At 40.2% G+C, this 14502-nt stretch overlaps 1 protein-coding gene across 1 annotated transcript in view; it reads right to left on the minus strand.

Annotated features, from left to right (window-relative positions):
- fam20cl (family with sequence similarity 20 member C, like) overlaps positions 1-7168 on the minus strand; it is a 35838-nt gene extending 28670 nt beyond the window's left edge. The window contains exons 1-8 of the mRNA XM_044187127.1: positions 7061-7168; positions 6255-6761; positions 4509-4684; positions 2278-2356; positions 1809-1901; positions 1468-1583; positions 1083-1263; positions 364-473 (exon numbers count right to left, since the gene is read on the minus strand). Coding sequence (XP_044043062.1) covers positions 364-473; positions 1083-1263; positions 1468-1583; positions 1809-1901; positions 2278-2356; positions 4509-4684; positions 6255-6757 — 1258 coding nt within the window. The 5' untranslated portion in view covers positions 6758-6761; positions 7061-7168. The remainder of the gene's footprint in view (positions 1-363; positions 474-1082; positions 1264-1467; positions 1584-1808; positions 1902-2277; positions 2357-4508; positions 4685-6254; positions 6762-7060) is intronic.
- Between the last annotated feature and the right edge of the window lie 7334 nt (positions 7169-14502).

The raw sequence follows: 14502 nt of genomic DNA on the forward strand, positions 1-14502 counted from the left end.
TAGCTTTACTAGTACTATGTGAGCTGTCTTAGCTTTAGGTGAGGTTATGCTTTTTTTTAGATAAACACATCAACCTTTGGCATTAGATTTAATTGAATAATGTCTGAACCTGACCTTTTTCACAGCAGACATTTTGACTCCAAAAGCACAGAGCCTATACCCCTGAGTTGCTAAACTAAATTGAATGCAGCCATAATTAATGTTAATTGCACCTGTGTTTTTGAAGCCAAATGCATGCCAGACTCGTCTGCTGGGTGCCTAGCACCAACAACAACCCCATTAACCCCTCCATGACCTACAGTATATAGAGTTTGACATTTGATTCTGACCTCTTAAAATAAAATGTACACCGTATAAACCTACTCATCAAGTAGTCCAGTATGACCAAATCTATGAAGTCCACCAGTCTTGTGCCTTTGTTGTATGGCGGGGTCTTTTTCACCGTCAAACAGTAGTCTGGTTCTGACTCCCACCTGAAACAGACAGACATCATTCACCCTTACCTTAAAATCACCTATTGTTAATATGTCTGGTAGCCTCTATCTCTCACTCTTTTTTTATTGCTGATGTTTTTCAAAATTATGACTACACTTCTAGTATTTCCATTGCTTTCTTGCACAAGAAAGACCTTTGCCTCTATAAATAAGTGTTTTCTGTTTCATTTTGCTGAAAACAATAGACATACATCTTCCACTCATTCTAACAAGCTTAAGTTTTGTTTATGCTGAACACAAATCAGTCCTCCTCCTGTATTGTGCCATCCAACAATGTTTCTGCAAAATCTGACCCACACATGCGGTACAGATGCTGGTAGAAGCTGCTAAGTTTTTGGCATTAATTAATGATGATTAATTTCATATTAAAATGCAACACAACTGTTGCTGTAGCCTAAATGAAAAAATGATTAACCAATAACCTTGTGTGAAAAACTAAATTAGGTTGATGAAAAAACATTTAGGAGCCTTCTTTATTATTATGGTCTCATATAGAAACATTTTGTTTTTAAGTTTGGGGGGTGTGCTGAGATGATATGTTGAATCACTTTCACTGTCATCCAGCACCTTGGTGCTATACCCACTAACTTTGCCAGCTTGCTGCGGCTGTAGGAGCGTCTCCACGGGGATCTCCAGTTCCTGCGAGCCACCAGGGAGAGATCCGGCAGCATGACAGCCAAGGAGGCCTCCAGGTCTCTCGGGCGGCCACACGCAGCGTGCTCTGTGGAACAGTAGTAGGAGCACTGGCCATAGAAACACACATTACCCACTAGGGGGAGCCAGAGGAGCACAGAGAGAAGAAGAGAGGAGAAAAAAATGACCAATAAAAAATTGGGATAAAAGAGGTTGTGGGTGGTTGTGGCCAGAGAGAATAAGAAGAAAGGAAAAACAGTCAAAGAGATTCATAATCAGTTGACAGACAAGGGCATTTTAAGCTGGATAAAAGAATAAAGGAGGATTGCGTGAGCGGTACCAGGGGAGGTAAAAAAGGTTCGGGCCAGCTTGCGGTCGGTAGTGATGTTTTTGATCTCCTTGACCACATCCACCAGCCTCCCAACCACTGGAGGGACTCTCCTATAACCCAAAATCCTGCAGAGACAGTGGAAGAAAATATGAGATGAGGACAAAGACGAGTGGGAAGGACAGAGAGAAAGAGAAAACCAGATAGGGAAAGGGATGAGAGAAGAAAATACAATTCGGTGTCACATAATGTGTATTCATTATGTGGCCATTTCATCCACCATTTCCCTTACTGTGCAAACTCAAGCAGTGTTATGTTGTAGTTTCTTAAAAATATATATATGGACGTGGTACCTGTCCAGGTGAAAAGCTGCAATTTCTGCATTGTGTCTCTCAAAGTCAGAGAAGTAGTAGAGGTTGTAATTGGTTTCTTCATCTCTCTCCTGCCTGCCACGGAGAGGCAAAGTCATACTATAGTACATAATACATTCATTAACTTCATATTTGCATCAAGTAAAGCCTCTTTTATTTGCTCACTTGATTTGAACAAGCGCACATGGGCTGTGGAAGTTTCTGTTCACAATAAAATCTGCTAACACTTAAAGATTATTAAATATTAGATATCGTCCATATAGTATTTACTCAAACAAAACATTTCTCAGTTGTCTGAAGGTTTAAAAATCCTTCACCTTGCTTAATCTACAGTTTCCCCTCATGATTTACTGCATTCATTTTAAGAAAACTGAAAGGATTTAATCTTTCCTGGATTTTATACATTCTCTGTAACATGAGCAATGTGTTGGATTTGCCACTTGAGACTCACTTCATGGGTTTGAACATGGCTTGTCCATAGTTGGGAAATGACATCACCAGCTTCAGTTGAGTCCCCCCAGATTTCTGCACTGAAAAACAGGACTGAGAATGTTTCCATAGCAACAAAGCACACAATGCACACATACACACACGCACAAAGAACACACCATGCTATGACTGAGCACAATGGCCATTAATGTGACACACACACACACGTAAACACAGAGCAAAATATGTGCGTCATCGCCAAGATATAACACAGTTCAATCAGTTTGTGGAGCCACAGCACAGTGGCATCTCTCTGACACACTCATGGCTTTTGCTATATTTGGCAGATATCGTATTACTTGCATTCATTCCGATGAGTGTTACCCAGCCTTCACTATAAAACGTGATATTATCAGAAGCATCAGGTAAAATAAGTTAGAGGGATTTATCCTTAATGTTTCTGTATATCATAGCCATTTATATCTGTTTTTGTCACATAATTTCAATGTATCTTAATATATAGCTGTGTTTCTTTCTCTCCTTTTTTGGGTTTCTTTCTATATCTTCATATCTCAGGAGTCAAGAAGTTATTTAGAACAAGCCACAAATCTTCAACAAGTACCCCTTTTTTGTCCACATGGTTACTGTCCTTGAGCTCTTTTTGTTATAGTCACAAACCTGGTCTTTTCTGAAAGATTACTCTGGACTTTAGTCCGAATTAACCTAAGCGATAGTGAACCAAAGGTCCATAGGCACAAACAGGGTAATAATTTTACTGTATATTCCACTGTTTTGAATCTACTCCTGTTGCCAAAAAGGAACTGTTGTAACAGTGAACTTAATCTTAAAATTATTTACACAGATAGAATGTGAGGCCTTGTGCTTTCAAACTATGTGTAGTAGTAGTTTGTCATGGTTGAGTGAAGATTTAACCACATGTCATCCCAAAGAAGATAACAAAAATATCTCTCTGCCAATACTTATGCTGCTGCTTGTTAAAGCAAGGCTATGTCACTTTTGAAAGATTAAAAAAAAAATTACAAATTAAAAGTTGAATTCAGAAACAATAAAACACATCCTTGCTCAAAGATTTTATTTTTTAATTTTAATTTTGCCACAGCCGTACTGGTCTGATATGACCAGTAGCTAATGTTAGCTAATGATTGCAAACTTTAGACAGATATTGCTATTGAATGGGTGAGGGACTGGGATATCGGAGGGGGCCTAAATATACGGTTTAATACAGGACAATGTGGAAAATCGACGTGATTTAGCGAATGTTTCTGTCAGTTCATTGACTTTATGACTATTATCTACTTGTGGTACTGTTACACTATGTTTTAACATTAACCATTATCCAGTAATTGTCACGTGTGGCCACAGTGGCTGTTATTCAGCAAAAGTTTCATAGTTTAATTTTAACAGGTCAATTTACCAATTTTCTAACCCAAGCCCAAATCCTAACCACTAAAAACCTTAAATTAACATTTTTCACTATAAGGCCCAGGCAGAATGTCCTCCCAAACCCAAATGTCCTCACAACAGTAGACTATCAGAGGTTAGTCCTCACAAGTTTAACTAAACCAGACCACATACAGTACACAAACACACTGAGAGGCACCACACTCACAACTGAAAAAGTTAGTGTGGAGAAACATGCAGGATTGATTGACACTGGGAAGTCTGCTACATGGCCAGTGGCTCATGTATTACCGTCCATCCTCTGCTGAGCCTCCAAGGCCCTTCAAAGCTTCACAGTAGCTTTCATTTCAGGAGAGCTTCAAAGTAAATCTACATTTGAAAGTCTAACCATTCACAACAACCCTCCCATTTTTATGCCCTCTAACTCCCTGAAGGCCACCCACCTTTACCACGAAAGGTTTGAGGCTGGTAGTAAATTTAGTTTTGGTTCTGACAGATCTACTTCTTTTTAAGACACGATGTTGTTCTTGTGCCAACTGCAGTCCTACAAAAGTCTTTCATACACTTATTTATTCAAGAGGTTCACTGGGTCACCTTCTAAACTGACTCAGATCCTCCTGTCCTCTACTCGAAAAACATCTCGCCTTTGCTCGTCTGACACCTCCTCTGTAGTGCATGATCAGTGTGTTGTTGGTGTAACAGTGTCAGCCTCTGTGTTCTGCTCTGACCACACTGTGGTGGAGTAAAACTGTTCAACAAATACAAAAAGGAAACATTGCACAGACATATATCACCCAGCTGAAAACACAGCTCAGAAGTGCTGTGTCACACCTGCACTGACGATGCGGTGCGTGGCGAGCTGCTGGGTCAGCGCCTCCATGTTGGAGTCACGATGGGGGTACAGCTGCCAGCGGGAGATGCCCAGGTGGAAGCGCAGCCAAGGAGGATGGCTGTCACTGCTGCTGTTCCACTGGACGTCTGCGTAACCTTCCTGGCTAGCACTCACCCTGGACAGAGAAGGAGGTGAGAGAGTGATGGGGTGGGACGTTAAGGAAGGAAAGGGGACAAAGGAAAGAGTTTCAGCATGATGTTATTCTCTCAGATTCACTTTGTGATACACAGATTAAAGGCGGGGTATGCAATTATAATCCAATACTTGTCTTTTTGTCAAATTCAGCGAATATCTCCTCACGGTCCACTAGCTGTCCGTTCTGTGTGTACTATTCCAGCCATGATTTGTGTGTCAGGTAACATTAAATGACTTGCCCACGGACATTCAGCTTACTTTCTAGTTTGACAAGATATGCTGTTGTTGTGATGTTTGCTATAGCAGCAGGACAGTTGTGAGTATCGCTGTCTGGAGCTGGTGTGCTGGATCTGGGAAACGTCTTGTCCCCTCTGACAGTAGAGAGTAACTGTAGGGACAGTTTGCAACCTAGCTAAGCTAACCCACAACCTAGCTTAGTTACATTACTTGCTGTGTCGTTGTTCGCTCTATATCATGGTATTTGTCGTGGTACTGGATTTCTCCAAAATCGCATACCCCACCTTTAACGATTAATGATTTGTCCAGGTGCATTACTAAGAAAATTACATTAAAAAAAACAAGTCAATTAACGAATTGATCAACAAAAAATTCATCTGCAACAATTTTGATCATTTATTAAGTCATGTATTAAGGAAAATTGCCTTCTAAAGCTTCTCAATGTGACAATTTGCAACTTTTTTAAATCACTAAAAACTGAATCTCTTTGGGTTTTGGACTGTTGGTCATTTGAAGATGCCGTCTTAGGTTCTTGACAACTGTCATTGGAATTTTTCACTATTTCCTGACTTTTTATAAATGAAACAATAATCAATTAATTAGTAATTAATTAAAATAGTTGACAAATGAATCAGTAATGAAAACAATTGTTAGTTGCAGCTATAACAGAAACTGTACATGGATGTAGAGACTATGGATCATGTTAAGGAGGGGAATGCCACCAGAAAGATGCCACAGAAAAATACAAAGCATTCTAAGGAGTCCACTCGCATTTCAGACATCCATTAACCGACAACATACAGTAGCTCTGCATCATTGTATCAAGTATAAACAAGCCTTGACTACAGGAGATCATGTCTGCTCCCTGCAGTCTGCCCCATCTGGTGAAAATCCTGCATGTACTGTACATGTATTTGTATTTCAGATGAATATGCAAAGAAACCAAGTATAATATTACCAGAATTCCAAATACATTTGTCCATACAGTGTTTAGCTTATATCGTTTACTTGCTTTAGCATTGTGTTTAACTGTTTTTCCCTAATACATTGTGTGTGTATATATATTGCCCTGGGTAGCAAGGTGTTGAATAAATAGCCACTGCAGAGATAAAGTTGTATTGAATTGAATATGGCAACAGAAAGATGCTGAAGGAAGTTAAATAAAGCAAATACAACTATGTTTGGTTAAGGAAAGTGGTTTTGGGAATGTTCTTTTTGATTGTGAGAATGATGAGAGATGAGCAGTCAAAGTCTTTCACACACACACACACACACACAAAGTCTTTTGCACATTCACTCTATCATATACTGACCACATCTGGGAGCTCTTCTCACTAGCCTTGACCTTTGATTTCACTTTCAACAGCCAGTCCTCCTCAGGGATGGGAGGGCTGGGCATATTGTAAAGAGGGTGGTCAAACAGCGCCTCCAACTTTGACAGCCCAGACCCCACAGATTCAGCTTGGTTGGTGCCATAGCGACCCACACTGACTGGCATGTTCACTGAGGCATGTTTACCCTCTTTCATTAATGAGAACACGTCAGAAAGTGTTCGCACATGACCTTTGGCATCCTTATTGGAAGAAAATCTATGTGTGGTATCAGTCGGTGGCTCAGCTGGACCACTGATCCCCACAGAGGTGTAGTTGGCACGTGCCAGGTCTCTCAGGATGTGTGTCCTGGGTGGCAGTAGGGGGTCACAGGGCTGGTGGTAAATGGGAAGAGAGACAAACGCCAGGAGGAGGTAGAGGAAAATGGTGATGAAGGCCAAGGACAGACAGATTGTCCTGGAGCGACAGCGCATACGCCACATCATCCTACTGAGAGGAGGGTGGGAGAGGGTCAGAAGAGGTGAACACATGAGGGAAGAAGAGAGAAAGAAAAATGTGGCGTAAAATATATTTTTTTAAAACATATGGTGTAGACCGTTAAAAACAAATTAATGTAACAGCATCTAGCAAACCATAGCCGATATAATGAAGAACATGGTCTTGATAAAGGTATAAAGGAAGATTTTAACACAGTCAGTCTACCCCTACCTACTACTATTCTCATGTGACCTTACTCAAGTCACTGTACAAACCATCTTACATTTGTAAAGAAGCAAAAGGTAACTTACACACAGTTTCCTTCCTTTTAAAATGCTTTCTGTCACCCCGCTGCTGTTGTTGTTTCCCAGTGGAATATGAAGGGACTCTATCCAGTATCCAGTCAGCCCAGTTGTTTGTACTTTTATCCACTTCTGCTACCAGGCTCGGGTAGGGAGGGGTGCCAGGTTAAAGTGATCTGGATACGGGTCAATGTGTTTACTCTCTCTTTTAAAGTCAGGTCTTTTTCAGCCAGTTTATTTGTTTTGTGTGTCCTTTTGTTGAAGCATTCATCAGTTAGAACTTTCAAAATTCTACTTTAGGGTGCCACTTTCACAAGAATTGAACCTTATTCTACAGAGTCCCTGGAAGTCACTTCAGAAAAGAGTGTGACTACTACTGGCTAGTATAAAAAATAGTATTACTCCTGTCATTAATTTCAACCATTTCTGAATTAAATTCTGCCTCTAAGGGCAGGAAATCACTTTTGCACTCCTTCCCTTGAGCTGAAATATTCACTTTCTGTTGCACTGCTGACGACAATGTAGAGATAGAGAATCTGTTACCCCAGACACACATCCTTAGTCACACACCAACTCGCACTGTTAACATCTGTCAAAACTGAGAAATTCATGAGCCAGAGACAGGTTTTAATCTCTGATCTTTATTGGCATCAATCTGCAGCTTGTATGAGGCACTGTACCTCCAATAATTGCTGGAAACACCCTCCCACACACATCACACGACGGCCTCATCTCTTTCCACATTGAACATAGTGGCCCAAACCATATTGCCCCACAAGAAAGCTAAACAGAGCAGAGATCCAGTGTCTAGAAATGGGATAACGTAATTTCACCATACAAAATATTGTAATAACACTATTTGGTTTGTTTGAGTTAATTGTATTAACTCATAGCCACATAATCTGACTGAATTGCCATTTTATTTAACTTCATAATTTGAATCGCTGACAAAAATAGGAAATGTGGGCAGCGAATCCGAAGTCTGGAAGCAGACTAATTTCCTCAAACAGGTTGATTCAAAGTTTTGGTTTGGTCAGATAAGTGCTCTACCACAATTTGGCTTCAACACAGTTTTTCCTGCAGATCTAACACAACTACAAGAGAAATATAAATAGAGAGGAAGCATTAATCAGTGTGCTATTGGAAATTCATGTGTGAATATACTGTATGTACATAAACTGTAAATGATCTGCAGTCTGTTAGAGGCTTCGACAAAGTAGACTTTATAACCAGGCAGTGGCAAGACAGATGTTTCATATTCTGTGTGTGTGTTTGCGCTGAGACTTTGATTCAAGCACCTCAGACCTCATGGAGAGTCCCACAGGATACACTGTTTCTGTGAAGTATGGCTCTTTAAAGTCTCTGTGTGTGCGTGTATCTACATGTTGTATATGTGTGTGTTCACGCAAAGCAATCCACATGAAAGATATGAGTGAGTTTTACAAAATGCATGTGTCATGCCCATGTAACTGGCTGTACTGTGTATATCGTAGGTATTGAAAGAAAAGGATCACCTGCCTTAAAAATCACGGTCTGGCGTATCTTGATCAACTTAATAGAGTGCATTGAAGAGATTTAGTTCAAGCTTTTTCCCTGTATTCATGCAGGTGGTCATATTCATTTATTATTTATCAGCACTCATAAAATATGGATGTTTTGGATTGCAACATAGGCTACATGCAAATGAAATGAACATCATGAAAACCACAGTGGGATTGAAAGTTGTTGGAGACTGAAGGAAGGAGATAATATTTTTGTATGTGTGCAGTGTTTACTATTTATATGGATGAGTATCTTAATGAGTGAAATCCACTTATTTTTGTTATTTTCCTCCAATCTGTCTCCTTTTCTTATTTTTTCTGTAGGTTCATGAAGTAACACAACATTCATTGAAGGTCCAGTGTGTAACATTTAGGAAGAGCTATTGGCAGAAATGAAATATAATATTTATAAGTGTGCTTTAGTTAGTGTATAATCACCTGAAAATAAGAATCATTGTGTTTTCATTACCTTAGAATACGCCCTTTATACATACTGAAGGAGCGGGTCCCCTTCCATAGAGTCCACCATGTTGCACCGCCATGTTCCTACAGTAGCCCAGAACGGAAAAACCAAACACTGGCTCTAGATAAGGCCTTTCGCTTTTTCATGAGTTTCATGGCCACCGTAGTTTCTGCACGCTTGGAAGGGGAGGGCGAGGCGAGCGGTATTCAAATGTTTGCAAACTGCAATTTCGCTGCTAGACGGCACTAAATCCTACACACTGGACCTTTAAGCCCCAAGAAAAGCAAAAAAAAATTTCACCTCAAGTCTTCACCTCAATTTGCGCCGACCCACAGGAATTCGCATCCACTGATGTCTTTCCATTGACTTTTTATAAAAAATTACGTCGGGAGTTACAATTCATCCTCTGGGAACCATAACTATCTGTACCAAATTTCATGGCAAACCATCCATTAGTTGTTGATCACCATTCTTCCAAAATATGTTCCCTCATTTGGTGTTTTCATGATGGTGGTGGAGGGCGCTATCTAACACATCGTTTCAAAATCTCCCACAGGTGTTCAACTGAGTTGAGGACTGGTAACTGTGAAGATCATAGTATATGATTCGAGACGGACGACAGAATCAGTCGTTTCAGCAAGTTTCCCAAAACGACATATGTTTACGTTCAAGTGACAAAGCCCTCTAGCAGCTGTAGTTATAATGACGGGGCAAAGGAGGAAGTCAGGTAATGTTATTACAGAGGGACAAAGTCCGCATAGGAAATAGGTCAGGGTGGAAGGTTGGGTCAACACAACATCAGACTTTAATACAGGAGAGAGCTGTTTGATTCCCGTTTCCAACCACCAGTCAATGTTATTTTATTTCATAGCATGACCATGATTGTTCTCATCTAGTGGTTAAATTGCAGTTTGCAACCATTTGAATACCGCTCGCATCAACCTCCCCTTCCGAGCATGTAGGAGAACCTACTGTAGCCACGAAACTTGTGAAAAATGCGAAAGGCCCAATCTAGAGCCAGTATTTTGTTTGTCCGTTCTGGGCTACTCTAGAAACTTGGCGGTACAACATGGCGACCTCCGTATTATGTTGCAATGTTACACTCTGGTCCTTTAACCGAGTGTTCATAATTGTAACCATGACGACGAAGCTCCCTTAATCTTAACAAAGGAACAGTGATTTGTTTAGGAAGGAACAGACAAATGTCGTCGACAGAAAACGCTTCTATGTGTCGTTCTAGAAGCCTGAACAAATGACATATTTTGTCGTTTAATTTGTAGGACTTGTATGATTTACAGTGTTTTCATACTCGCTGATTTAAAGTGCCTTTCATGAAACCCAAGGACACCCAGTTATCTTATCGGAGTGCAGGAAAGATTTGATTTTGTCACTGTAATGAATTTTGCTATGTTTGCAATTTGCTGCTCATGGAACTGTGACTTTAAATCAAATTAAATTAAAATGAGTGTGTGCTTGAAGTCTTTGGCCCTCCTGCTTATTTAATTGTGGTCGCATCTTTGTTCCTTGTTATATGATTTTCAAGGTTGTCAGCACCGTCTAGAATTAAAGCACACATCATATTTGGTGACCCTCTGAGCCACTATCAAGATGTAATTTGTATTTTTTCACTTTCTTACTTTAGTTGACAAATATTACGCATAAAGTAAAAAGTTCTCATGGATGTCTTCAGCCTTTGGCAAGGCGATGAGAGAAATCAATCAGAAGACACGATGCAATCACAACTGTCATCTATCTACAGTGTTTTGATTTGTTTTTCTTACTTCAGCTCACCTACCAGTCTTCTGGGCCTTTTACGTTTTGCTAAGTGTCTTACTTTTTGTCTAATGCACTGATGTATTATAAACAAGCTGGTTCAGGCTTGATCCACACATCTACACAGCCCACTTTCACTTTTATCCCCCTCTGCCTCTTTACTCTCGCTCCATTTCACCACCCTCCTCCATTTTCCCAAAACTTATGGTCCCCTTTTATGTCAGTCTGGAAATGAGCTAATGAAACACACAGCCACAGCTACTGATGGTCAAAATGAGAGCTGCGTCACGCACACGCTTGCAGAAAGACACACACACGCACTCATATAAATATTGGATTGTGTTTCTCATTTCTCAATAAAAAAAAGCCCACTGGCGATGTTCAGATGAAAAATTCATCCCTCTCGCTCTCTTTTGCTATACTCTGTCGTCCTCCATCTCTACTGTTGGCTGCCCGACACACTCTTCTCTCACTCTACTCCTCTCCAACTCTCTGCATCCTTGAGCAACTGTTGAAGTCTGTGAATTTTCTCTAAACTCTCAAAAACCCACTTTCTCTCTATCATGAAGTCTCTTTTTTCAGTACCAGCTATTGAATTCTGTGAGTTGTCAGTCACTATATTTTCAGCCCCTACAGATGTCTTCTCTCTTTTACTTCCTGTGTCTTTCACACACACACACACACACACACACGCACGCACGCACGCACGCACGCACACACACACATGCACACACACTCAGGGAGGCTCCAACCTTCCTTCCATCCTTGCAGGTGGTAAGGAGGTTGCTAAGATACAGCACTGAGCTTTTCCAACACAGAGATGCTTTCGAATGAGGACACAGTCTGACGGCACAAAACTGTGTTTGAAGTTCAACATCCACAGTTAAAGAACAAATCAATGGTATCTCACATGAATAAAAGTCTATTTCTCTACTGCCTGTTGCTGTAACATGCTCTGTGAAAGCTATGACAAATTATGTCCTAGCAGCCACCAACACTACTGCAGGTGAGACCTAAAAAAGAAAGTACTGTATTTTTTTTTATTATGCCACTGTTCATTAATACTGCACTTTAAATTATAAAATGTAAGCTGTCCCAAAATTCCCAGACAAAAATACAGAGGACATGACTTCCGTATCCTCAATAGTTAAAGCCTTGCCAGCAGTAGCAACTGTGGTTTATTTGCAACAAATAGAACTAGAGGAAGAAAAGAAGTTAAAGCTGCAGTAATCAATATTTTGATATGTGCATTGGATCAAATAACTATGTGTGATGTGAAAGGTTTTGCTCGTAGGGACAAAGAAAATTATCACACGACAGTGCATTTCCCCTCAGTTCTACGTTTATCATCTTTCAGCTCACTGTTTTGGTTTTAAGGCCCGCAACCATACTGTACTGGTTCACTTTCACTGCTCTCATCAACCCCGTTGCCTGCTGCAGGAAGCTGTTTTCTGCAAAAAAGCTCTGATAAACCCACTGTACACTACCTGCTCAGCACCGAAAAGCAGACAGACAAAGTTAGCGCCTCCCTGATGATTAGAGCAGAGCATTTAGCAGCTAAAGAGCCGGATGTTTCCCTCAGGAGTTGATGGAGATCAAAAAAGAGCTAAAAGGTGAGTGAAAACTGTATTTCCATTCATCAGGTGGACAGAAAGACAACTTCAAAGGAATGCTAATTTTGACCCATGTCTGCTGCTTATGTAAATAGGCAACTTTGCTAACATATTTTCCCTAACAACTTGAGATGATATGATAATATATCAATGTTGTGTTTACAGCTTGTTCTGCTGCCCCTAATTGGCCAGACAAATCAATTAATGCACAGTTAACAGCAACAGCCATGAACAGACAGAAAAGCGCACCATCAACAGTAACTTATGGTGCGTTCAGTCAGCCTTCATCAACTCAAATTCGGAAATTTCTAAATTAGCATTGTGAAATTTCACTTAAACAAGCAACATAGTAGTAGAAAAAAAAACAGTGGTACAAGTTGTAATGTTGTAGTTCAGCATATGATGGACAGTTGGCAGAGAATGCAGCAGGTTACAGAAACTTCTAATTCTTTATCAATACGTGTGTGTATAGATTATACATTTGGTGATGAACAAAATGTTCAGCCCTATACCTGCTATAAATTACTTGGTCATGTGACAATTTTCAGTTATATCCAGTGAAAAAGTGTCCTGGATTCGTAAGGGGATCTTTGGGTAGGACATTTCTGCAACACCACAGCAATATCCTCTTAACATTAGCAGTAAAACCAGTAAAATGCAGATCGCCTGTCTGGTCTTAGGGAGATGTGTGCATGACAGTTAGCATTTTCCTCTTGTGGTAATGTGCCCATAACTTCACTGAAAGTTCATGTGAGCCTCTTGCAGGATAATGAGCCTTCTATCTGTGCACTGGGAAGAGCATTTCAGTTTTGAGACTGAGCAAACTCGCAGAGCCTTTAGTGTGACAGTGGCTCTTTGTATGAATATTTAACAACGTCGAAGAGACACAGGGAGAGGGAGGAGATATATAAAGAGTGTCTGGGGTGAATAATGAATAAGATGGATCACAGAGTGGAACCATGTTTACTGACACAAGACCCACCGGATTAATCAGAGGGTTGTTCCAATAATTTGTGCAGAATGTGCAGAATCCCAGTGAATCCTGGTTAAAGTTATCTGTGTATTATACTGGCAGAGATCCACACAAATCCAGACGAATCCCTGTCAAATCCATTTCAATCATAAAGGAGATGTTTACAAGATGGAGAAATGTCAAAGGATTTTTAAGCCAGTGGTTCTCAAACCTGGACTGTTTCTCACTTTCAGAAATGCCATGAATGGATTTGACTTTCTTGCCAAAATTCCTTTTAAGAACTCTCTGGGGACAGAGATAGCACCTGTCAGTGTTGCAGACATCGTATGTGTTTGCAGACCATGCCAACGTAGCGATTAACTGCGGCAGTGATACAGCAAAACTGGATAATGATAACAACAGTCTACTTTCAAAGAACTTTAGAGGAAGCCTTCAAATGAGTCATTAATTGTAATGAAAGTCATACATACTGAAACAGCACTGAAATAAAGACACTAAAAAGCTAACTAGAAATCATGGGTTGTCTCTCCTGCAACCATTCTCTAAATGACTTTTGGAATGCCTGATTCATTCTCACTGAATCATAAAGTTGGACCACAGCTGGGAATTACAACCGTTGTGGTTGTTTGCATTCTTCAGATTTGGGAATGGTAACTTTGCCTTGAAATTGTACGTTGAGCAACTTCACGAGAACGTAACAGACAAGAACAATCGATAAACAGCTCTGGACCATGGCAGGTAGTTAACTGAATTCATGTGGTGCCCCTCATTAGGTGGCTACACTGATGACCATAAGGATAATGATCCACTGTTAAAGCTTTAAAGACAATAAAGTGGTCCACCAATGATGGTTTTAATAGGCCTATCCAGATGTTGGCATCGCAATGACTGCATTCCTCAAACATCACCAATACTTAAAATATGCTCAGTTTCCTGCTAAGGCAATGTTAGTTCATTTAAATTACACTATAGTTGGTCATTTGTAAATGTGCAATTCAATATGATTTAAAAGGAAATATATCAAGCACTAAAGTTAGAGCCACACTGTTAGCCATTTGTTAGCGTACATTAGTAGGACCCACATTTTC

The sequence above is a fragment of the Siniperca chuatsi genome, linkage group LG3 (assembly GCF_020085105.1).
Source record: "Siniperca chuatsi isolate FFG_IHB_CAS linkage group LG3, ASM2008510v1, whole genome shotgun sequence".
In the NCBI taxonomy this organism is placed as follows: domain Eukaryota; kingdom Metazoa; phylum Chordata; class Actinopteri; order Centrarchiformes; family Sinipercidae; genus Siniperca; species Siniperca chuatsi.